General features: G+C 54.2%; 1 protein-coding gene across 1 annotated transcript in view; it reads left to right on the top strand.

Moving 5' to 3' along the window:
* Window positions 1–23,549, top strand: part of ANKRD52 (ankyrin repeat domain 52) — a 72,234-nt gene that overhangs the window by 11,092 nt on the left and 37,593 nt on the right. The window contains exons 4-13 of the mRNA XM_083880990.1: window positions 2,933–3,003; window positions 5,606–5,808; window positions 7,423–7,477; window positions 7,812–7,899; window positions 9,411–9,553; window positions 12,222–12,434; window positions 14,112–14,190; window positions 19,464–19,578; window positions 21,091–21,173; window positions 22,968–23,085. Of these exons, the coding sequence (XP_083737116.1) occupies window positions 2,933–3,003; window positions 5,606–5,808; window positions 7,423–7,477; window positions 7,812–7,899; window positions 9,411–9,553; window positions 12,222–12,434; window positions 14,112–14,190; window positions 19,464–19,578; window positions 21,091–21,173; window positions 22,968–23,085 (1,168 nt within the window). The remainder of the gene's footprint in view (window positions 1–2,932; window positions 3,004–5,605; window positions 5,809–7,422; window positions 7,478–7,811; window positions 7,900–9,410; window positions 9,554–12,221; window positions 12,435–14,111; window positions 14,191–19,463; window positions 19,579–21,090; window positions 21,174–22,967; window positions 23,086–23,549) is intronic.

Here is a 23,549-nt window from a genome sequence, read left to right as displayed (position 1 = left end):
TCCAGGTCCCAGATCCTTCTCCTGATTCCTGATCCTTTTCCAGACCCCCCAATCCCTCTCCAGGTCCCCCAAATTCCTCTCCAGACCCCCAAATCCCTCTCCAGGTCCCCCAATCCCTCTCCAGGTCCCCCAAATCCCTCTCCAGGTCCCCCAAATCCCTCTCCAGACCCCCCAATCCCTCTCCAGACCCCCCCAAATCCCTCTCCAGACCCCCCAATCCCTCTCCAGACCCCCCCAAATCCCTCTCCAGACCCCCCAATCCCTCTCCAGACCCCCCCAAATCCCTCTCCAGGCCCCCAAATCCCTCTCCAGGTCTCTCATCCTTTTCCAAGCCCCTGATCCCTCTCCAGGTCCCTGATCCTTTTCCAGATGCCCCCAAATCCCCCTCCAGGCCCCCCTAATCCCCCTCCAGACCCCTGATCCTTCTCCAGGTTCCCAGTCCCTCTCCAGGTCCCAGATCCTTTTCCAGATCCCAGATCCTTTTCCAGGTCCCCTCAGTCCCTCTCCAGGGATCCTTTTCCTGGTCCCTGATCATTTTCCAGGTCCCTGATCCCTCTCCAGGTTCCCAGATCCTTTTCCAGGTCCCAGATCCTTTTCCAGATCCCAGATCCCTTTCCAGGCCCCCTAATCCCTCTCCAGGCCCCCGATCTCTTTCTAGGTCCCCCCAAATCCTTCTCCAGATCCCCCAATCCCTCTCCAGGTCCCTGATCCTTTTCCAGATCCCAGATAATTTTCCAGGTCCTCAATCCCTCTCCATGTCCCCAATCCCTCTCCACGCCCCAGATCCTTTTCCAGGTCCCTTCTCCTGATCCTTCTCCAGGCCCCCCAATCCCTCTCCAGGTCCCCAGTTCCTCTTCAGGACCCCAAATCCCTCTCCAGGTCCCAGATCCCTGATCCCTCTCCAGACCCCCCCAATCCCTCTCCAGGTCCCCAATCCTTTTCCAGATCCCTTTCCAGGTTCCCGATCCCTCTCCAGGTTCCCAATCCTTTTCTAGGTCCCAGATCCTTTGCCGGACCCCCGAATCCCTCTTCAGACCCCCCCAAATCCCTCTCCAGATCCCCCAAATTCCTCTCCAGGTCCCAGATCCTTTTCCAGATCCCAGATCCCTTTTCCAGATCCCCCATCCCTCTCCAGGCCCCCCAAATCCCTAAAAATCCCATAAAATCCAGTGGATTTTCCTCAATTTTGGATTTTTTACACCCAAAAAACTCCAGAAAAACTCCACGTTTAAATCCTATAAATTGAATTTTGAGTGTTTTCCTCTCTCTGGACCCGGAGGAAAGAGAGAACCCCAATGGGGAAAAACCATAAAAAATTATTAAACGCAAAAACAAAAATTTAAATTAAAAAAAAATTCAGAATATTCCCCTGAAATCCCAAAACCCCACGAGGATCATCCCTGAAAATCCCATAAAATCTTGGGGGTTTTTTTGCTCAATTTTGGGTTTTTTTCACCCAAAAAACTCCAGAAAAACTCCACGTTTAAATCCTATAAATTGAATTTTGAATGTTTTCCTCTGTCTGGACCCAGAGGAAAGAGAGAACCCCAATGGGGGAAAACCATAAAAAATTATTAAACGCAAAAACAAAATTTAAATAAAAAAAAATTCAGAATATTCCCCTGAAATCCCAAAACCCCACAAGGATCATCCCTGATTTTTTTTCCCAAATTCTGGGTCTCAGTTAGAGACACTTTGGGGTTATTTTTGGGGTCCTGAGCCATTTTTGGGGTTATTTTTGGGGTCCTAAACCCATTTTGGGGTTATTTTTGGGGTTTTGAGCCCATTTTGGGGTTATTTTTGGGGTCCTAAACCCATTTTGGGGTTATTTTTGGGTCCTGAACCCATTTTGGGGGTTTTTTTGGGGTCCTGAGCCCATTTTGGGGTTATTTTTGGGGTCCTGAGGCCATTTTGGGGTTATTTTTGGGGTCCTGAGGCCATTTTGGGGTTATTTTTGGGGTCTTGACCCCATTTTGGGTTTTTTTTTGGGGTCCTGAGCCCATTTTTGGGGTCCTAAACCCATTTTGGGGTTTTTTTGGGGTCCTGAGCCTATTTTGGGGTTATTTTTGGGGTCCTGAGCCCATTTTTGGGGTTTTTTTTTGGGGTCCTGAGCCCATTTTTGGGGTTATTTTTGGGGGTCCTAAACCCATTTTTGGGGGTTATTTTTGGGGGTCCTAAACCCATTTTTGGGGGTTTTTTTGGGGTCCTAAACCCATTTTGGGGGTTATTTTTGGGGTCCTGAGCCCATTTTTGGGGTTATTTTTGGGGTCCTGAGGCCATTTTGGGGTTATTTTGGGGTCCTGAGCCCATTTTTGGGGTGTTTTTGGGGTCCTGAGCCCATTTTGGGGTTTTTTGGGGGTCCTGAGGCCATTTTGGGGTTATTTTTTGGGTCCTAAACCCATTTTGGGGTTATTTTTGGGGTCCTGAGGCCATTTTGGGGTTATTTTTGGGGTCCTAAACCCATTTTGGGGTTATTTTTGGGGTCCTGAGCCCATTTTTGGGGTCCTAAACCCATTTTGGGGTTTTTTTGGGGTCCTGAGCCATTTTTGGGGTTATTTTTGGGGTCCTAAACCCATTTTGGGGTTATTTTTGGGGTCCTAAACCCATTTTGGGGTTTTTTTGGGGTCCTGAGCCATTTTTGGGGTTTTTTTGGGGTCCTGAGCCCGTTTTTGGGGTTATTTTTGGGGTTTTTTGGGGTCCTGAGCCCGTTTTGGGGGTTTTTTGGGGTCCTGAGCCCATTTTTGGGGTTTTTTTGGGGTCCTGAGCCATTTTTGGGGTTTTTTTGGGGTCCTGAGCCCGTTTTTGGGGTTATTTTTGGGGTTTTTTGGGGTCCTGAGCCATTTTTGGGGGTTTTTTGGGGTCCTGAGCCCATTTTTGGGGTGTTTTTTGGGGTCCTGAGGCCGTTTTTGGGGTTATTTTTGGGGTCCCACAGGTGCTAACGTCAACGCCAAGGACACGGCGTGGCTGACGCCGCTGCACCGCGCCGCCGCCTCCCGCCACGAGGTCAGTGTGTGCTGGGATGGGGGGAAATAAATGGGATTTTTGGGGGTTTTTAGGTGGTTTTTGGGGGGGGAAAAATGGGGGGTTGTGTTTCTTTTTGTGTGGTTTGGAGGGGAGGAAAAAAAAGGGATTTTTTTTGCTGCTTTCCATGATTTAGGTGGGAAAAAATGGGATTTTTTTTCCTCCTTTTTTTTATGGTTTGGAGGGGAAAAAATGGGATTTTCTCCTCTTTTTTCAATGAGTTGGAGGGGGGGGAAAAAAGGGATTTTTTCCTCCTTTTTTCATGATTTAGAGGGGGAAAAAATGGGATTTTTTCCTGTTTTTTCAATGAGTTGGAGGGGGGAAAAAAAGGGAAATATTTTTTGCTGTTTTTTGTGAGTTGGAGGGGAAAAAAAATGGAATTTTTCCTCCTTTTTTCATGATTTGGAGGGGAAAAATGGGATTTATCGTCCTCTTTCCATGATTTAGAAATTTCTCCTCCTTTTTCCCGGATTTGGGTGGGAAAAATGGGGAATTTCTCCTCCTTTTTCGATTATTTAGGCGGGAAAAAAAAAGAGATTTCTCGTCCTTTTTTCCCTGATTTGGAAATTTCTGCTTCCCTTTCCTTGATTTGGAGGGGAAAAAAGGGGATTTTTTCCTCCTTTTTACATGGTTTGGAGGGGAAAAAATGGGATTTCTCCTTCTTTATCCTTGATTTGGAAAGTTCTCCCCCTTTTTCCTTGATTTGGGTGGAAAAAAAAAATGGGGATTTATCCTCCTTTTTCAATGTTTTGAGTGGGAAAAAAAAGGGATTTTTTCCTCCTTTTTCAATGGTTTGGAGGGAAAAAAAAAAAGGGAATTTTTCTTCTGCTTTCCATGAGTTGGAGAGGGGAAAAAAAAGGGAATTCCCAGGGCTGTGTCCCAGCTTTATATGGGACTCTCTGGGATTTCCCAAGGGGGTTCCTTGGGATCTGGGGAGGTTCCTGGGACTCCCAAGAGGAATTTGGGATCCTGGGATGGATTCCTGGGGCTGTGTCTCATCTTTATGTGGGACTTTGTGGGACTCCAAGGGGTTTGGGATCCAGGGAGAATTCCCAGGGCTGTGTCCCAGCTTTATATGGGACTCTCTGGGATTTCCAAGGGGGTTCCTTGGGATCCTGGGGGGTTCCTGGGACTCCAGAGGGGATTTGGGATCTGGATGGATTCCCAGGGCTGTGTCCCAGCTTTATATGGGATTTTGTGTGACTCCTCGAGGGGTTTGGGATCGGGATGGATTTCCAGGGCTGTGTCCCAGCTTTATATGGGACTCTCTGGGATTTCCAAGGGGGTTCCTTGGGATCCTGGGGGGTTCCTGGGACTCCCAAGGGGTTTGGGATCTGGGTGAGGATTCCCAGGGCTGTGTCCCAGCTTTTCTCTCCCATCCCACCCCCCAGAAATCCCTCCCTCCACCTGCTTTGATCAAGGATTTGGGGGATGAGAGGACCACAGTGATTAACTCAGAAGCCCATTAATTCGTATTTTTTTTTCTAGAAAAAATGTTATTTACCAAACATCAGTTATTGCTTTACCTTATAATCAGTGAGAAAACTCCAGTAGAAATATAAAACCAATTTCAGTTTTCAGAAAGATGAAAAATCAGAGCAACAATCCCACATCTCTATGGGACTCTCTGGGATTTCCCAAGGGGGTTTCTTGGGATCCTGGGGGGATTCCTGGGACTCCAGAGGGGATTTGGGATCCAGGGAGAGTTCCCAGGGCTGTGTCCCAGCTTTATATGGGACTCTCTGAGACTCCCAAAGGGGTTCCTTGGGATCCTGGGGGGTTCCTGGGACTTCCAAGGGGATTTGGGATCCAGGAATGGATTCCCAGGGCTGTGTCCCAGCTTTATATGGGACTCTCTGGGATTTCCCGAGGGGGTTCCTTGGGATCTGGGGGGGTTCCTGGGACTCCCAAGAGGAATTTGGGATCCTGGGATGGATTCCCAGGGCTGTGTCCCATCTTTATATGGGATTTTGTGTGACTCCCAAGGGGTTTGGGATCGGGATGGATTCCCAGGGCTGTGTCCCATCTTTTTGTGGGACTCTCTGGGATTCCCAAGGGGGTTCCTCAGGATCCTGGGGGGTTCCTGCGACTCCCAAGGGGTTTGGGATCGGGATGGATTCCCAGGGCTGTGTCCCAGCTTTATATGGGACTCTCTGGGATTTCCCAAGGGGGTTCCTTGGGATCCAGGGGGGGTTCCTGGGACTCCAGAGGGGATTTGGGATCCAGGAATGGATTCCCAGGGCTGTGTCCCATCTTTATATGGGACTCTGTGGGATTTCCAAGGGGGTTCCTTGGGATCTGGGGGGGTTCCTGGGACTCCCAAGAGGAATTTGGGATCTGGATGGATTCCTGGGGCTGTGTCTCATCTTTATGTGGGACTTTGTGGGACTCCAAGGGGTTTGGGATCGGGATGGATTCCCAGGGCTGTGTCCCATCTTTACGTGGAACTCTCTGGGATTCTGTGGGATTTCCAAGGGGGTTCCTTGGGATCCTGGGTGGGTTCCTGGGACTCCCAAGGATTTTGGGATCCAGGACGGATTCCCAGCTCTGTCCCTCACCTTTTCCCCCCCATGCCGCCCCGCAGAAAGCCCTCCAGCTGCTCCTGAAGCACTCTGCCGACGTCAACGCCCGGGACAAGCACTGGCAGACGCCGCTGCACGTGGCCGCGGCCAACCGGGCCACCAAGTGCGTGGAGGCGCTGGCGCCGCTGCTCAGCACCGTCAACGTGGCCGACCGCACCGGGCGCACGGCGCTGCACCACGCCGTGCACAGCGGCCACATCGAGGTGTGTGGGGGCTTTGGGGACATTGGGGACATCGGGGACATGGGGGACATTGGGGACATGGGGGACATTGGGGACATTGGGGACATTGGGGTGGGTCTGTACACCACGCCGTGCACAGCGGCCACATCGAGGTGGGCAGGGACACTGGGGACATTGGGGACAATGGGGACAGGGGGGACATTGGGGACATTGGGGACACTGGGGACATCGGGGACATTGGGGACATTGGGGACACTGGGGTGGGTCTGTGCATCACGCCGTGCACAGCGGCCACATCGAGGTCTGTGGGGGCTTTGGGGACATTGGGGACATTGGGGACACTGGGGACATTGGGGACATTGGGGACATTGGGGACACTGGGGACATTGGGGACATTGGGGACATTGGGGACATTGGGGACACTGGGGGCTTTGGGGACATTGGGGACACTGGGGACATTGGGGACAGGGACCGCACCGGGCGCACGGCGCTGCACCACGCCGTGCACAGCGGCCACATCGAGGTGTGTGGGGACATTGGGGACATGGGGGACATTGGGGACATGGGGGACATTGGGGACAGGGACCACACCGAGCGCACGGTGCTGCACCATGCCGTGCACAGCGGCCACATCGAGGTGTGTGGGGGCTTTGGGGACATTGGGGACACTGGGGACATGGGGGACATTGGGGACATTGGGGACACTGGGGACATCGGGGACATTGGGGACATTGGGGATGGGGACGCTGGGGGCACTGGGGACATTGGGGTGGGTCTGTGCACCACGCCGTGCACAGCGGCCACATCGAGGTGTGTGGGGGCTTTGGGGACACTGGGGACATTGGGGACATCGGGGACACTGGGGACATTGGGGACAGGGACCGCACCTGTGCTGCACCACGCCGTGCACAGCGGCCTCATCGAGGTGTGTGGGGGCTTTGGGGACATTGGGGACACTGGGGGCTTTGGGGACAATGGGGACACTGGGGACATTGGGGACATTGGGGACATTGGGGTGGGTCTGTGCACCACGCCGTGCACAGCGGCCACATCGAGGTGGGCAGGGACACTGGGGACATTGGGGACAATGGGGACATTGGGGACACTGGGGGCTTTGGGGACATTGGGGACACTGGGGACATTGGGGACACTGGGGGCTTTGGGGACATTGGGGACACTGGGGACATTGGGGACACTGGGGACATTGGGGACACTGGGGGCTTTGGGGACATTGGGGACACTGGGGGCTTTGGGGACATTGGGGACACTGGGGACATTGGGGACACTGGGGACATTGGGGACACTGGGGGCTTTGGGGACATTGGGGACACTGGGGACATGGGGGACATTGGGGACACTGGGGGCTTTGGGGACATTGGGGACACTGGGGACAGGGACAGGGAACAGGGACCGCACCGGGCGCACGGCGCTGCACCACGCCGTGCACAGCGGCCACATCGAGGTGTGTGGGGACATTGGGGACATTGGGGACATCGGGGACATTGGGGACATTGGGGACATTGGGGACACTGGGGTGGGTCTGTGCACCACGCCGTGCACAGCGGCCACATCGAGGTGTGTGGGGACATTGGGGACACTGGGGACATTGAGGCGGACATTGGGGACATTGGGGACAGGGACCGCACCGGGCGCACGGCGCTGCACCACGCCGTGCACAGCGGCCACATCGAGGTGTGTGCGGGGACACTGGGGACATTGGGGACATGGGGGACATTGGGGACACTGGGGACATTGGGGACACTGGGGGCTTTGGGGACATTGGGGACACTGGGGACATTGGGGACACTGGGGGCTTTGGGGACATTGGGGACACTGGGGACATTGGGGACATTGGGGACATTGGGGTGGGTCTGTGCACCACGCCATGCACAGCGGCCACATCGAGGTGTGTGGGGACATTGGGGTGGGTCTGGGGACATTGGGGTGGGTCTGGGGACATTGAGGTGGGCAGGGACAGACAGGGACATGGGGGTGGCCCCGCTGACACTGTCCCCACACCCCACAGATGGTGAACCTGCTGCTCAACAAAGGTGCCAGTCCCAGCACGTGTGACAAGAAGGACCGGCAGCCCCTGCACTGGGCGGCCTTTCTGGGTGGGTGTTCCCTGCCAGCTCCACCTCCTGTTCCTCCTGTTCCTCTCCTCCTGTTCCTCCCCTCCTGCTCTGCCATTCCCCCGCTTCCTTCCTTCCTTCCTTCCTTCCTTCCTTCCTTCCTTCCTTCCTTCCTTCCTTCCTTCCTTCCTTCCTTCCTTCCTTCCTTCCTTCCTTCCTTCCTTCCTTCCTTCCTTCCTTCCTTCCTTCCTTCCTTCCTTCCTTCCTTCCTTCCTTCCTTCCTTTTCTCCATCTCTCACATCCCTTCTCTCCATTTTCCCCTTATTCATTCTCTCCATTTCTCCTATTCCTTCTCTCCCCTTTTCTCCTTTTCTCCCTATTCCTTCTCTCCATCTCTCCCATTTCTCCATCTCATTTCCTTCCTCCATTTCTCCTATTCCTCCTCTCCATCTCTCCCCTTTTCTCCTACTCTCCTGTTCCTCCTCTCCACCTCTCCATCCCTTCATCCCCAATCCTGCACAGATTCCCCTTGGCCTCTCCCATTTTCCCCCATCTCTCCCGTGTTTCCCATCTCTCCCATGTTTTCCTGTCTCTCCCATTCCCTGTGTCTTGGCACTGTCACACCTGTCCCACTCCCCATCACTCAGACAGTGTCCCACCTGTCCCCACAGGTCACCTGGAGGTGCTGAGGCTGCTGGTGGTGTCACACCTGTCCCATTCCCTGTCCCATTCCCTGTCTGTCCCACTCCCCGTCACTCAGACATTGTCCCACCTGTCCCATTCCCCATCGGTCCCATCCCTGTCACTCAGACAGTGTCCCACCTGTCCCCACAGGTCACCTGGAGGTGCTGAAACTGCTGGTGGTGTCACACCTGTCCCATCCCCTGTCCCATCCCCTGTCTGTCCCACTCCCCATCACTCAGACATTGTCCCACCTGTCCCATCCCCTGTCACTCAGATACTGTCACACCTGTCCCATCCCCATCACTCAGACATTGTCCCACCTGTCCCCACAGGTCACCTGGAGGTGCTGAAGCTGCTGGTGGTGTCACACCTGTCCCATTCCCCATCGGTCCCATCCCTGTCACTCAGACATTGTCACACCTGTCCCCGCAGGTCACCTGGAGGTGCTGAAGCTGCTGGTGGTGTCACACCTGTCCCATTCCCTGTCCCATTCCTTATCTCTGGGGCACTGTCACACCTGTCCCATCCCCTGTAACTCAGACATTGTCACACCTGTCCCCACAGGTCACCTGGAGGTGCTGAAGCTGCTGGTGGTGTCACACCTGTCCCATCCCCTGTAACTCAGACATTGTCACACCTGTCCCCGCAGGTCACTTGGAGGTGCTGAAGCTGCTGGTGGTGTCACACCTGTCCCATCCCCTGTCACTCAGCCATTGTCCCCCCTGTCCCCACAGGTCACCTGGAGGTGCTGAAGCTGCTGGTGGTGTCACACCTGTCCCATTCCCTGTCTGTTCCATTCCCTGTCACTCAGACAGTGTCCCACCTGTCCCATCCCCATCACTCAGCCATTGTCCCACCTGTCCCCACAGGTCACCTGGAGGTGCTGAAGCTGCTGGTGGCCCGCGGGGCCGATGTCATGTGCAAGGACAGGAAGGGGTACACGCTGCTGCACACGGCGGCCGCCAGCGGCCAGATCGAGGTCGTGAGACACCTCCTCAGGCTGGGGGTCGAGGTGAGACCCCCGGGACCTGCCCAGGGGGGGCTGGGGCTGGGACAGGTGGGGACAGGGGCTGGACAGGTGGGGACAGGGGCTGGACGGGTGGGGACAGGGGCTGGACAGGTGGGGACAGCGGCTGGACAGGTGGGGACAGGGGCTGGACAGGTGGGGACAGGTGGGGACAGGGGCTGGACAGGTGGGGACAGGTGGAGACAGGGGCTGGGCAGGTGGGGACAGGTGGGGACAGGGGCTGGATGGGTGGGGACAGGTGGGGACAGGGGCTGGGACAGGTGGGGAAAGGAGCTGGACAGGTGGGGACAGGTGGAGACAGGGGCTGGATGGGTGGGGACAGGGGCTGGGACAGGTGGGGACAGGGGCTGGACAGGTGGGGACAGGTGGGGACAGGGGCTGGACAGGTGGGGACAGGTGGAGACAGGGGCTGGGCAGGTGGGGACAGGTGGGGACAGGGGCTGGATGGGTGGGGACAGGGGCTGGACAGGTGGGGACAGGGGCTGGGACAGGTGGGGACAGGGGCTGGACAGGTGGGGACAGGTGGGGACAGGTGGGGACAGGAGCTTGGAGTGGGGACAGAAACCTGAGGTGGCTCTCGGCTGCTTTTTCCATCTTAAATCCCAAATCTGGATTTTGTTGATCCTGAGCTCAAGGAACCAAAGTCCTTCCCCCTGGGTGGTGACAGGAGCCCCGGGTGGTTCTCAGTTGCCTTTTTCCTTCCTAAATCCCAAATCTGGATTTTGCTGATCCCTGAGATGAAGGAACCAAATTCCTTCACCCTGGCTGGTTTTTTGTTGCCTTTTTCCTTCTTAAATCCCAAATCCTCTGGATTTTCTTGATTCCTGAGATGAAGGAACCAAAGCCCTTCCCCTGTCTGGTTTTCAGTTGCCTTTTTCCCTCCTAAATCCCAAATCCTCTGGACTCTGTTGCTTCCACAGATCCATGAACTGAATTCTGTCACCCTGAGCAGTGACAGGAGCCCTGGGTGCCTTTTTTCTTCCTAAATCCCAAATCCTCTGGATTTTGTTGATCCCTGAGATGAAGGAACCAAATTCCTTCCCCTGGGTAGTTCTCAGTTGCCTTTTTCCCTCCCAAATCCCAAATCCTCTGGATTTTCTTGATCTCTGAGATCAAGGAACCAAATTCCTTCCCCCTGGCTGGTGCCAGGAGCCCTGGCTGGTTCTCAGTTGCCTTTTTGCTCCCTGAATCCCCAAATCCTCTGGACTCTGTTGCTCCCACAGATCCATGAACCGCATTCCTTCACTCGGGATGGTGACAGGAACCCGGGGTGGTGACAGGAGGGACAGTGACAGGAGGGACAGTGACAGGATCCCAGGACAGTGACAGGAGGGACAGTGACAGGAGGGACAGTGACAGGATGGACAGTGACAGGAACCCGGGGTGGTGACAGGATCTGTGGGTAGTGACAGGAGGGACAGTGACGGGAGGGACGGTGACAGGAGGGACGGTGACAGGAGGGACGTGACAGGATCCCAGGACAGTGACAGGAGGGACGGTGACAGGATGGACAGTGACAGGATCCCAGGGTGGTGACAGAACCTTTTGGTTTCTGCTCATCCCCTTTGCCCATCCCAAACCCCAAATCTTGTGGATCCCATGGATGGATCCCATAGATCATGTGGATCCCACTGATGGATCCCATGGATGGATTCCACAGATCCCATATATGGATCTCCTGGATAGATCTCACTGATGGATCCCTTGGATTGATCCCATGGATTAATCCTGTGGATCCTGTGGATGGATCCCATGAAGTCTCATGGATCCTGTGGATGGATCCCACAGATGGATTCCGTGGATGGATACCACTGGTGGATCCCTTGGATAGATCCCACGAATGGACCCTGTGGGTGGATTCCACAGATCCTGTGGATCCCATGGATGGATCCCATGAGTCTCATGGATCCCGTGGATGGATTCCACACATCCTGTGGATCCCTGGATTGATCCCATGGGTGATTCCCACGGATGAATCCCATGGATGGATCCCATGGATGAATCCTGTGGATCCCATGGATGGACCCCATGGATGGATCCCGTATATCCCACAAATCCCATGGATGGATCCCACAGATCCTGTGGGTCCCTTGGATGGATCCCATGGGTGGATCCCATGAGTCTCGTGGATCCCATGGATGGATCCCACTGATAGATCCCACAGATCCCATGGATGGATCCCACAGATAGATCCCATCAATCCCATGGATCCCATGGATGGATCCCACGGATGTATCCCATGGATGGATTCCATGGATCCTGTGGATCCCATAGAAGGACCCCACGGATGGATCCCATGGATGGATCGCATGTATCCCATTAATCCTATGGATAGATCCCACAGATCCTGTGGATGGATCCCACGAATGGATCCCATGGATGGATCCCATGGATCCCGCGGAGGGATCCCATGGATGAATCCTGTGGATCCCATGGATGGACCCCATGGATGGTTCCCTTTGACCCCATGGATCCCATGGATGGATCCCATGGATGGATCCCACAATTCCTGAGGATCCCACAGACGGATCCCATGGACGGATCCCACAGATGGATCCCATGTACAGATCCCATGGATGGATCAGATGGATCCCACGGATGGATCCCATGGACGGATCCCATGGATTTACCCCCGTCTCCGTCTCCCCCGCAGATCGACGAGCCCAACTCCTTTGGGAACACGGCCCTGCACATCGCCTGCTACATGGGCCAGGACGCCGTGGCCAACGAGCTGGTCAACGTGGGGGCCAACGTCAACCAGCCCAACGACAAGGGCTTCACCCCCCTGCACTTCGCCGCCGTCTCCACCAACGGCGCCCTGTGCCTGGAGATCCTGGTCAACAACGGCGCCGACGTCAACTTCCAGGTGACAGTCCTCGGGGTTTGGGGTTTGGGGATTGGGTTTGGGGATCCTGGTCAACAACGGCGCCGACGTCAACTTCCAGGTGACAGTCCTTGGGGTTTGGGGTTTGGGGATCCTGGTCAACAACGGCACCAATGTCAACTTCCAGGTGACAGTCCTCAGGGTTTGGGGTTTGGGGATTGGGTTTGGGGATCCTGGTCAACAACGGCACCGACGTCAACTTCCAGGTGATAATCCTCAGGGTTTGGGGTTTGGGGATCCTGCTCAACAACGGCACCAATGTCAACTTCCAGGTGTGGGGTCTTTGGGGTTTGGGGTTGGGGTTTGGGGATCCTGGTCAACAATGGTGCCAACGTCAACTTCCAGGTGTGGGGCCTTTGGGTTTGGGGTTTGGGGTTTGGAGATCCTGGTCAACAACGGCGCCGATGTCAACTTCCAGGTGTGGGGCCTTGGGGTTTGGGGTTTGGGTTTGGAGATCCTGGTCAACAACGGCGCTGATGTCATCTTCCAGGTGTGGGGCCTTTGGGTTTGGGGTCTGGGGTTTGGGTTTGGGGTTTGGGGTTTGGGTTTGGGGATCCTGCTCAACAACGGCACCAATGTCAACTTCCAGGTGTGGGGTCTTTGGGGTTTGGGGTTGGGGTTTGGGGATCCTGGTCAACAATGGTGCCAACGTCAACTTCCAGGTGATAGTCCTTGGGGTTTGGGTTTGGGTTTGGGGTTTGGGGATCCTGGTCAACAGTGGTGCTGATGTCAACTTCCAGGTGACGGTCCTTGGGGTTTGGGTTTGGGTTTGGAGATGTGGGACAGGATCCTGGTCAACAACAGCGCCAATGTCAACTTCCAGGTGTGGGATCCTTGAAACCCCAAGGAGTTTGGGGTTTGGGGTTTGGGGATGTGGGACAGGATCCTGGTCAGCAGTGGTGCTGATATCAACTTCCAGGTGTGGGATTTTGGGGTTTGGGGTCTGGGGTTTGGGGTTTGGGGACCTGGGACAGGATCCTGGTCAGCAATGGCACCAGTGTCAACTTCCAGGTGTGGGGTCCTTTGGGGTTTGGGGTCTGGGGTTTGGGTTTGGGGTTTGGGGATCGTGGTCAACGACGGCGCCGACGTCAACTTCCAGGTGATAATCCTCGAGTTTGGGGTTTGGGTTTGGGGTTTGGGGACATGGGACAGGATCCTGGTCAGCAATGGTGCCAACGTCAACTTCCAGGTGGGGGGTCCTTGAAACCCTCAGGGTTTGGGGTGTGGCTGATCCTCACCTGGGGTTGGGTTTTTGGGGAAGGTTTTTGGGATGTTGCTGATCCCCCCCGGGTGTTTTTGGGGGAAGGTTTTGGGGATATTTTGGGGAAGGTTTTGGGATGTGGCTGAGCCTTACCTGGGAGCTTTGGGGGATTTTAGGGGAAGATTTTGGGGTGTCATTGACCCCCCCACGGCTGTTTTTGGGGAAGGTTTTTTGGGAAGGTTTTGGGATGTGGCTGAGCCCCACCTGGGGGTTTTTGGGGGAGGATTTTGGGATGTTGCTGATCCCCCCTGGGTGTTTTTTGGGGAAGGTTTTGGGGATGTTTTGGGGAAGGTTTTGGGCTGTCACTGACCCCCCCCGGGTGTTTTTGGGGATGTTTTGGGGAAGGTTTTGGGATATTTCTGACCCCCCCCGGGTGTTTTTGGGGTTGTTTCCTGCAGAGCAAGGAAGGGAAGAGCCCCCTGCACATGGCAGCGATCCACGGCCGCTTCACGCGCTCGCAGATCCTCATCCAGAACGGTCGGTGCCTCATCCTGGATTTTGGGAACTTGGGAGGGGGTTCAGACCTTCCCAAACCCTCATCCTGGATTTTGGGAGCTTGGGAGGGGTTTGACACCTTCCCAGACCCTCATCCCAGATTTTGGGATCTTGGGAGGGGATTTAGACCTTCCCAAACCCTCATCCCAGATTTTGGGAGCTTGGGAGGGGTTTGACACCTTCCCAGACCCTCATCCCAGATTTTGGGAGCTTGGGAGGGGTTTGACACCTTCCCAGACCCTCATCCCAGATTTTGGGAGCTTGGGAGGGGTTTGACACCTTCCCAGACCCTCATTCCTGGATTTTGGGAATTTGGGAGGGGTTTGACACCTTCCCAAACCCTCATTCCCAGATTTTGGGAATTCAGGGAGGGGGTTCACACCTTCCCAAACCCTTATTCCCATCCTGTCCTGGATTTTGGGAATTCAGGAGGGGGTTCAGAACTTCTCAAACCCTCATCCTGGATTTTGGGAATTCAGGGAGGGAGTTCAGACCTTCCCAAACCCTCATTCCTGGATTTTGGGAACTTGGGAGGGGTTTGACACCTCCCAAACCCTCATCCCGGATTTTGGGAGCTCAGGAGGGGGTTCAGACCTTCCCAAACCCTCATTCCTGGATTTTGGGAATTCGGGGAGGGGGTTCAGCCCTTCCCTAATCCTTATTCCTGCTCCATTCCTGGATTTTGGGAATTCAGGAGGGGATTTAGCCCTTCCCAAACCTTCATTCCTGGATTTTGGGAATTCAGGAGGGGATTCAGAACTTCTCAAACCCTCATCCTGGATTTTGGGAATTCAGGAGGGGATTTAGACCACCCCAAACCCTCATCCCAGATTTTGGGAGCTCAGGAGGGGGTTCACACCTTCCCAAACCCTCATCCCCACCCCATGGTGGATTTTGGGAATTCAGAAGGGAGTTCAGACTTTCTCAAACCCTCATCCCGGATTTTGGGAATTCAGGAGGGGGTTCACGCCTTCCCAAATTCTCATTCCTGCCTCATTCCTGGATTTTGGGAACTTGAGAGGGATTTGACACCTTCCCAAACCCTCATCCCAGATTTTGGGAGCTTGGGAGGGGTTCAACACCTTCCCAAACCCTCATTCCTGGATTTTGGGAACTTGGGAGGGGGTTCACACCTTCCCAAACCCTCATCCCTGGGAATTCAGGATCAGGAGCTTTGGGAATCCTGGGACTTCCATGAATTTGGGATCAGGAGTGTCTGGGATCCCTGGGCTGTCCCTGGGGTGGGAATTCCATGATTCCCATGATCAGGAGCACTGGGAATTCCATGAATTTGGGACCAGGAGCATTGGGAATTCCCTGAATTCTGGATCAGGAATATTAGGAATCCCATGAATTGGGGATCAGGGATGTTGGGAATTCCATGAATTTGGGATCAAGAGTTTTGGGAATCCCATGAATCCCATGATCAGGAGTGTTGGGAATTCTGTGAATTCAGGATCAGGAGCATTGGGGATCCCTGGGAATTCCGGGAATTCCGGATCATCATTCCAGGAATGTCAGGGATCCCCGTGAATTCCATGAATTGGGGATCAGGAAGTTGGGAATTCCCTGAATTCCGGATCAGGGATGTTGGGAATTCCATGAGTTCGGGATCAGATGTGTTTGGAATCCCGGGAATTCCATGAATTCCAGATCAAGAGCATTGGGAATCCTGGGAATTCCGTGAATTGGGGATCAGGAATTTTCGGAACCCCGGAAATTCCATGGAATTGGGGATCAGGAGCATTGAGAATCCCGGGAATTCCATGAATCCCACGATCAGGAGCGTTGGGAATTCCCTGAATTCTGGATCAGGAATGTTGGGGATCCCTGGGGTGGGAATTCCATGAATCCCAGGATCAGGAGCGTTGGGAGTTCCGGGAATTCCATGAATTCGGGATCAGGAGTTTTGGGAATTCCATTAATTCCAGATCAGGGATGTTGGGAATTCCATGAATTGGGGATCAGGAGCATTGGGAATCCTGGGAATTCTGTGAATCCCAGGATCAGGAATATTGGGAATTCCATGAATTCTGAATCAGAAATGTTAGGAACTCCATTAATTTGGGATCAGAAATGTTGGGAATCCCGTGAATCCTGGATCAGGAATGTTGAGAATCCTGGGAATTCCATGAATTCAGGATCAGGAGCGTTGGGAATTCCATGAATCCCACGATCAGGAGCACTGGGAATTCCCTGAATTTGGGATCAGGAAGTTTGGAATCCCATGAATTCCATGGAATTGGGGATCAGGAATGTTGGGAATCCCAGGAATTCCATGAATCCCAGGATCAGGAGCATTGAGAATCCTGGGAATTCCATGAATTTGGGATCAGGAGTGCTGGGAATTCCGGATCAGGAATGTCGGGGATCCCTGGGGTGGGAATCCCATGAATCCCGGGATCAGGAACATTGGGAATTCCCTGAATTCGGGATCAGGAGCTTTGGGAATCCCTGGGAATTCTGGGAATTCCCTGAATTCCAGATCAGGAGTGTCTGGGATCCCTGGGCTGTCCTTGGGGTGGGAATTTGGGATCTGGAGTGTTGGGAACTTCATGAATTGGGGATCAGGAGCGCTGGGAATCTTGTGAATTCCACGAATTCCAGATCAGGAGCATTGGGAATTCCAGGAATTCCCTGAATTTGGGATCAGGAATGTTGGGAATTCCCTGAATTGGGGATCAGGAGCATTAGGAATCCCAGAAATTCCATTCATCCAGGATCAGGAGCATTGGGAATTCTGTGAATTCAGGATCAGGAGCTTTGGGAATCCCGTGAATTCCAGGTCAGGAATGTTGGGAATTCCATGAATCCTGGATCAGGAATGTTGAGAATCCCATGAATTCCATGAATTGGAGATCAGGAGCACTGGGAATTCCATGAATCCCATGATCAGGAACATTGGGAATTCCCTGAATTCTGGATCAGGGATATTAGGAATCCTGTGAATTCGGGATCAGGGATGTTGGGAATTCCATGAGTTTGGGATCAGATGTGTTTGGAATCCCGGGAATTCCATGAATTCCGGATCAAGAGCGTTGGGAATCCCGGGAATTCCATAAATTCGGGATCAGGAGTTTTGGGAATTCCATTAATTCCAGATCAGGGATGTTGGGAATTCCATGAATCCCATGATCGGGAGTGTCGGGAATTCCATGAATTGGGGATCAGGAGCATTGGGAATCCTGGGAATTCTGTGAATCCCAGGATCAGGAACATTGGGAATTCCATGAATTCTGAATCAGAAATGTTAGGAACTCCATGAATTCGGGATCTGGAGTGTTGGGAATTCCGTGAATTCTGGGTCAGGAATGTTGGGAATTTCATGAATTCCATGAATTCGGGATCAGGAGTGTTGGGGATCCCTGGGATGTCCCTGGGGTGGGAATTTGGGATCTGGAGTGTTGGGAATTCCGTGAATTCTGGATCAGGAATGTTAGGAACTCCATGAATTCGGGATCAGACGTGTTGGGAATTCCGTGAATTCTGGATCAGGAATGTTGGGAATTCCATTAATTCAGGATCAGGAGCATTGGGAATCCCAGGAATTCCATGAATTTGGGATCAGAAGCGTTGGGAATTCCCTGAATTCGGGATCAGGAACGTTGAGAATTCCATGAATTTGGGATCAGGAGCCCTGTGTATCCCGGGAATTGGGGATGAAGAGCACTGGGAATCCCATGAATCCCGAGAATCCCATGAATTGGGGATCAGGAGCGTCGGGAATCCCGGGAATTCGGGATCAGGAATGTTGGGAATCCCGGGAATCCCATGATCAAGAGCACTGGGAATTCCATGAATTTGGGATCAGGAAGTTGGGGATTCCATGAATTCCATGAATTTGGGATCAGACGCATTGGGAATTCCAGGAATTCCCTGAATTCGGGATCAAATGGGCTGGGAATTCCATGAATTGGGGGTCAGGAGCAGTGGGAATCCTGGGAATTCTGGATCAGGAATGTCGGAGATCCCTGGGCTGTCCCTGGGGTGGGAATTCCATGAATCCCACGATCAGGAGCATTGGGAATTCCAGGAATTCGGGATCAGGAATGTTGGGAATCCCATGAATCCCATGAATTTGGGATCAGAAACATTGAGAATCCCAGGAATTCCATGAATCCCAGGATCAGGAGCATTGAGAATCCTGGGAATTCCCTGAATTTGGGATCAGGAATGTTGGGAATCCCATGAATCCCATGATCAAGAGCACCTGGAATTCCCTGAATTTGGGATCAGGAATGTTGGGAATTCCATGAATCCCAGGATCAGGAGCCCTGTGTATCCTGGGAATTGGGGATCAGGAGCACTGGGAGTTCCATGAATTCCATGAATTTGGGATCAGGAGGGTTGGGAATCCCTGGGAATTCTGGGAATTCCCTGAATTCTGGGATCAGAAGCATTGGGAAATCCCATGAATCCCAGGATCAGGAGCACTGGGAATTCCCTGAATTTGGGATCAGGAATGTTGGGAATACCGGGAATCCCATGAATCCCGGGATCAGGAGCTTTGGGAGTTCCGGGAATTCCATGAATTGGGGATCAGGAGTGTTGGGAATTCCATAAAATCACGGTATCAGGAGCATTGGGATTTCCCTGAATTTGGGATCAGGAGCTTTGGGAATCCCGTGAATTCCAGGTCAGGAATGTTGGGAATTCCATGAATTCCATGAATTGGGGATCAGGAGCACTGGGAATTCCATGACTCCCATGATCAGGAACATTGGGAATTCCCTGAATTCTGGATCAGGAATATTAGGAATCCCGTGAATTGGGGATCAGGGATGTTGGGAATTCCATGAATCCGGGATCAGACATGTTGGGAATTCTGGGAATTCGGGATCAGGAGCATTGGGAATCCTGGGAATTCTGTGAATCCCAGGATCAGGAACATTGGGAATTCCATGAATTCTGAATCAGAAATGTTAGGAACTCCATGAATTCGGGATCAGACGTGTTGGGAATTCCGGGTCAGGAATGCTGGGAATTCCATGAATTCGGGATCAGGAGTGTTGGGGATCCCTGGGCTGTCCCTGGGGTGGGAATTCCAGGATCAGGAGCCTTGGGAATCCCTGGGAATTCTGGGAATTCCCTGAATTCCGGGATCAGGAACGTTGGGAATCCCATGAATCTGGGTTCAGGAATGTTGGGGATTCCTGGGAATTCTGGGAATTCCGGGTTCAGGAACGTTGGGAATCCCAGGAATTCTGGGAATTCCAGGAACATTGGTAATCCCATTAACCCTTTGGTCCCCGCAGGCAGCGAGATCGACTGCGCCGACCGTTTTGGGAACACGCCCCTGCACGTGGCCGCGCGCTACGGGCACGAGCTGCTCATTAGTACCTTAATGACCAACGGTGCTGACACTGCCAGGTGAGAGCAGAGCCTTCCAGGACCTGTCGGGACCTTCCGGGACCTTTTGGGGCCATCTGGGGCCTTCCAGGACCTGTCAGGACCTTCCGGGACCTTTTGGGGCCATCTAGGGCCTTCCGGGATCTTCCAGGGCCTTCCAGAGCTTTCTGGGGCCTTGTGGGACCTTCCAGGACCTTCCAGGGCCTTCTGGAGTGTTCTGGAGCCTTCCAGGACCTTCTGGGACCTTCCAGAGCTTTCTGGGGCCTTCTGGGACCTTCCAGGACCTTCCGGGGCCTTCTGGGACTTGCCAGAACGTTCCAGGGTCTTCTGGGGTGTTCCAAAACCTTCTGGGGCCTTCCGGGACATTCCAGAACCTTCCGAGACCTTCTGGGGTGTTCTGGGACCTTCCAGGACCTGTCAGGACCTTCCAGGGCATTCTGGGACCTTCCAGGACCTTCTGGGGTGTTCCAGAACCTTCCAGGACCTTTTGGAGCCTTCTGGGGCCTTCTGGGACCTTCTGGAACCTTCTGGGGCCTTCCGGGACCTTCTGGGACCTTATGGGGTGTTCTAGGGCCTTCTGGAGCTTTATGGGGCCTTCCAGGACCTTCCAGGGTCTTCTGGGACCTGCCAGGGCCTTCCGGAGCCTTCCAGGACCTTCCAGGACCTTCTGGAGCCTTCTGGGACTTCCCAGAGCCTTCCAGGACCTTCCAGAGCCTTCTGGGACCTTCCAGGACCTTCTGGGACCTGCCAGGGCATTCTGGGGCCTTCCAGGACCTTCCAGGACTTTTTGGTGCATTCCAGGATCTTCCAGGACCTTCCAGGGGCCTTCCAAAACCTTCTGGAGCCTTCTAGGACCTTTTGGAGCCTTCCAGGGTTTTCTGGGACCTTCCAGAACCTTCCAGGACCTTCTGGGCTGCTGCAGGACCTGGGAGGGTTTGGGGATGTCCAGGGAGGGTCCTGGAAGGGTTTTTGGGTGTCCTGGGAAGGTCCTGGAAGGGTTTCAAGGGTCTTGGAAGGATTTTTGGGGTGTTCTGGGCTCCTGCTGGGTCCTGGAAGGGTTCTGGGTCCTGGAAGGGTTCTGGGGCGACCTGGAAGAGTTTCCAGAATGTTTTGGGTCCTGGGAGGGTGCTGGGATGTCCTGGAAGGGTTTTGGGGTGTTCTGTGAGAGTTTCTAGAATGTTCTGGGTCCTGGAAGGGGTTTTGGGTGTCCTGGGAGGGTCCTGGAAGGATTTGCAGGATGTTCTGGGTCCTGGAAGAGTTTCCAGGGTGTCCTGGGAGGGTCCTGGAAGGTTTCTGGGGTGTCCTGGGTGGGTCTTGGGGTGCCCTGGGTGGTTTTTGGGGTGCCCTGGGCAGGTTTTGGGGTGCCCTGGGTGGTTTTTGGGGTGCCCTGGGCAGGTTTTGGGGTGTCCTGGGAGGGTTTTGGGGTGTCCTGGGTGGCTTTTGGGGTGCCCTGGGTGGGTTTTGGGGTCTCCTGGGCAGTTTTTGGGGTGCCCTGTGAGGTTTTTGGGGCGCTGACCCCCTGGTCTCCCCCAGGCGTGGCATCCACGACATGTTCCCGCTGCACTTGGCCGTTCTCTTCGGCTTCTCCGACTGCTGCCGCAAGCTGCTTTCCTCAGGTGCCTGTCCCCGGTGTCCCTGTGTCCCCAGTGTCCCCTGCCTGTCCCCATCCTGTCCCCAGTGTCCCTGTGTCCCCTGCCTGTCCCCAGTGTCCCCTGCCTGTCCCCTGTGTCCCCTGCCTGTCCCCATCCTGTCCCCAGTGTCCCCACACTGGCCACAACCTGTCTCCACTCTGTCCCCAGCCTGTCCCCTGCCTGTCCCCGCTGTCCTCAGTGTCCTCTCCTTGTCCCCTGCCTGTCTCCAATGTCCCCACTGTCCCCTGCCTGTTGTCAGTGTCCCCAGTGTCCCCTGCCTGTCCCTGCTGTCCCCACTGTCCTCTCCTGTCCCCTGCCTGTCCCCATCCTGTCCCCCAGTGTCCCCACACTGGCCCTAACCTGTCTCCACTCTGTCCCCTGCCTGTCCTCACTGTCCCAGCCCTGTCCTCCCTCCTGTCCCCTGCCTGTCCCCATCCTGTCCCCAGTGTCCCCTCCCTGTCCCCAATGTCCCCTCCTTGTCCCCTGCCTGTCCCCGCTGTCCCCACCATGTCCTCCCTCTGTCCCCTCCCTGTCCACTCCATGTCCCTGCCCTGTCCCACCTTGTCCCCTCCCTATCCCAGCCTGTCCCCTGCTTGTCCCCATCTGTCCCCAATGTCCCCTGCCTGTCCTCATCCTGTCCCCAGTGTCTCCTCCTTGTCCCCACCCTGTCCTCACTCTCCCCTGCCTGTCCCCACTCTGTCCCCACTGTCCCCTGCCTGTCCCCAGTGTCCCCAGCCTGTCTCCACTGTCTCCAATGTCCCCTGCCTGTCCCCTGCATGTCCCCCAGTGGCCCCGCCTTGTCCCCGCCTTGTCCCCACCTTGTCCCCACCTTGTCCCCACCCTGTCGCCATCCCTGTCCCCATCCCTGTCCCCATCCTGTCCCCACTCTGTTGCCACCCCATCCCACCCTGTCTCCTGCTCCTGTCACCACCCCTATCCCCGCCCTGTCTCCACTCTGTCCTCCCTCTGTCCCCATCTTGTCCCCATGCCAGCCACACCCAGGTGACCCCACAAAAACCCCCAAATCTGTGATTTCTAACCCAAATTTCTGTCCCAGGTCAGTTGTACAGCATCGTGTCCTCACTGACACATCACAAACCCCATAAAAACCCTATAAAAACCTCATAAAAACCCAAATTTCTCTGTGATCCCCAGGTCAGTTGTACAGCATCGTGTTCTCGCTGTTCATAAAAAACCCCAAATCTGTGATTTCTGTGTCTGACAAAACTGACACAAACCTGTCCTTGCCAATACATAACAAACCCCATAAAAACCCTATAAAAACCCCAAATCTGTGATTTCTAACCCAAATTTCCACCCCAGGTCAGTTGTACAGCATCGTGTCCTCAGTTTCACATAACAAATCCCATTAAAACCCCATAAAAACCCCAAATTTCTGTCCCAGCTCAGTAGTACAGCATCATGTCCTCGCTGACACATAACAAACCCCATAAAAACCCCAAAAAAACCCCATAAAAATCTGTGATTTCTGTCCCAGCTCAGTTGTACAGCATCGTGTCCTCAGTGACACATAACAAACCCCATAAAAACCCCAAATCTGTGATTTCTAACCCAAATTTCTGTCCCAGCTCAGTTGTACAGCATTGTGTCCTCGGTGACACATAACAAACCCCATAAAAAAACCCAAATCTCTGATTTCTGTGTCTGACAAAACTGCCACAATCCTGTCCTTGCTGACACATAAAAAAACCATAAAAACCCCATTAAAACCCCATTAAAAACCCATAAAACCCCATAAAAATCCGTGTTTTTCCCCAGGTCAGTTGTACAGCATCGTGTCCTCGCTGAGCAATGAGCACGTTCTCTCGGCCGGCTTCGACATCAACACCCCCGACAGCCTGGGCAGGACCTGCCTGCACGCCGCTGCCTCTGGGGGGTAAAAACACACCTGGGACACCTGGGGACATGGGGACACACCTGGGGACACCTGGGGACACACCTGGGGACACCTGGGGACAGCCTGGGCAGGACCTGCCTGCACGCCGCTGCCTCTGGGGGGTAAAAACACACCTGGGGACACCTGGGGACACCTGGGGACACACCTGGGGACATGGGGACACACCTGGGGACACCTGGGGACACACCTGGGTGTCAGGGGGATACTTTGGGTCCCTGAGGTGACATTTCTGGATCCCTGAGGTGACATTTGGGGTCCCTGAGGGACATTTTTGGCGTCCCTGAGGTGACACTTTGGGTACCTGAAGGACATTTTGGGGCACCTGGGAACATTTTTGGGTCCCTGAGGTGACATTTTTTTGTGCCTGGGGGACATTTCTGGGTACCTGGGAACATTTTTGGGTCCCTGAAGGACATTTTGGGTCCCTGAAGGACATTTTGGGG

Source organism: Zosterops lateralis (genome assembly GCF_965231275.1).
Source record: "Zosterops lateralis genome assembly, chromosome: 32".
NCBI lineage: Eukaryota > Metazoa > Chordata > Aves > Passeriformes > Zosteropidae > Zosterops > Zosterops lateralis.
This window is presented reverse-complemented; position numbering and strand designations above follow the sequence as displayed.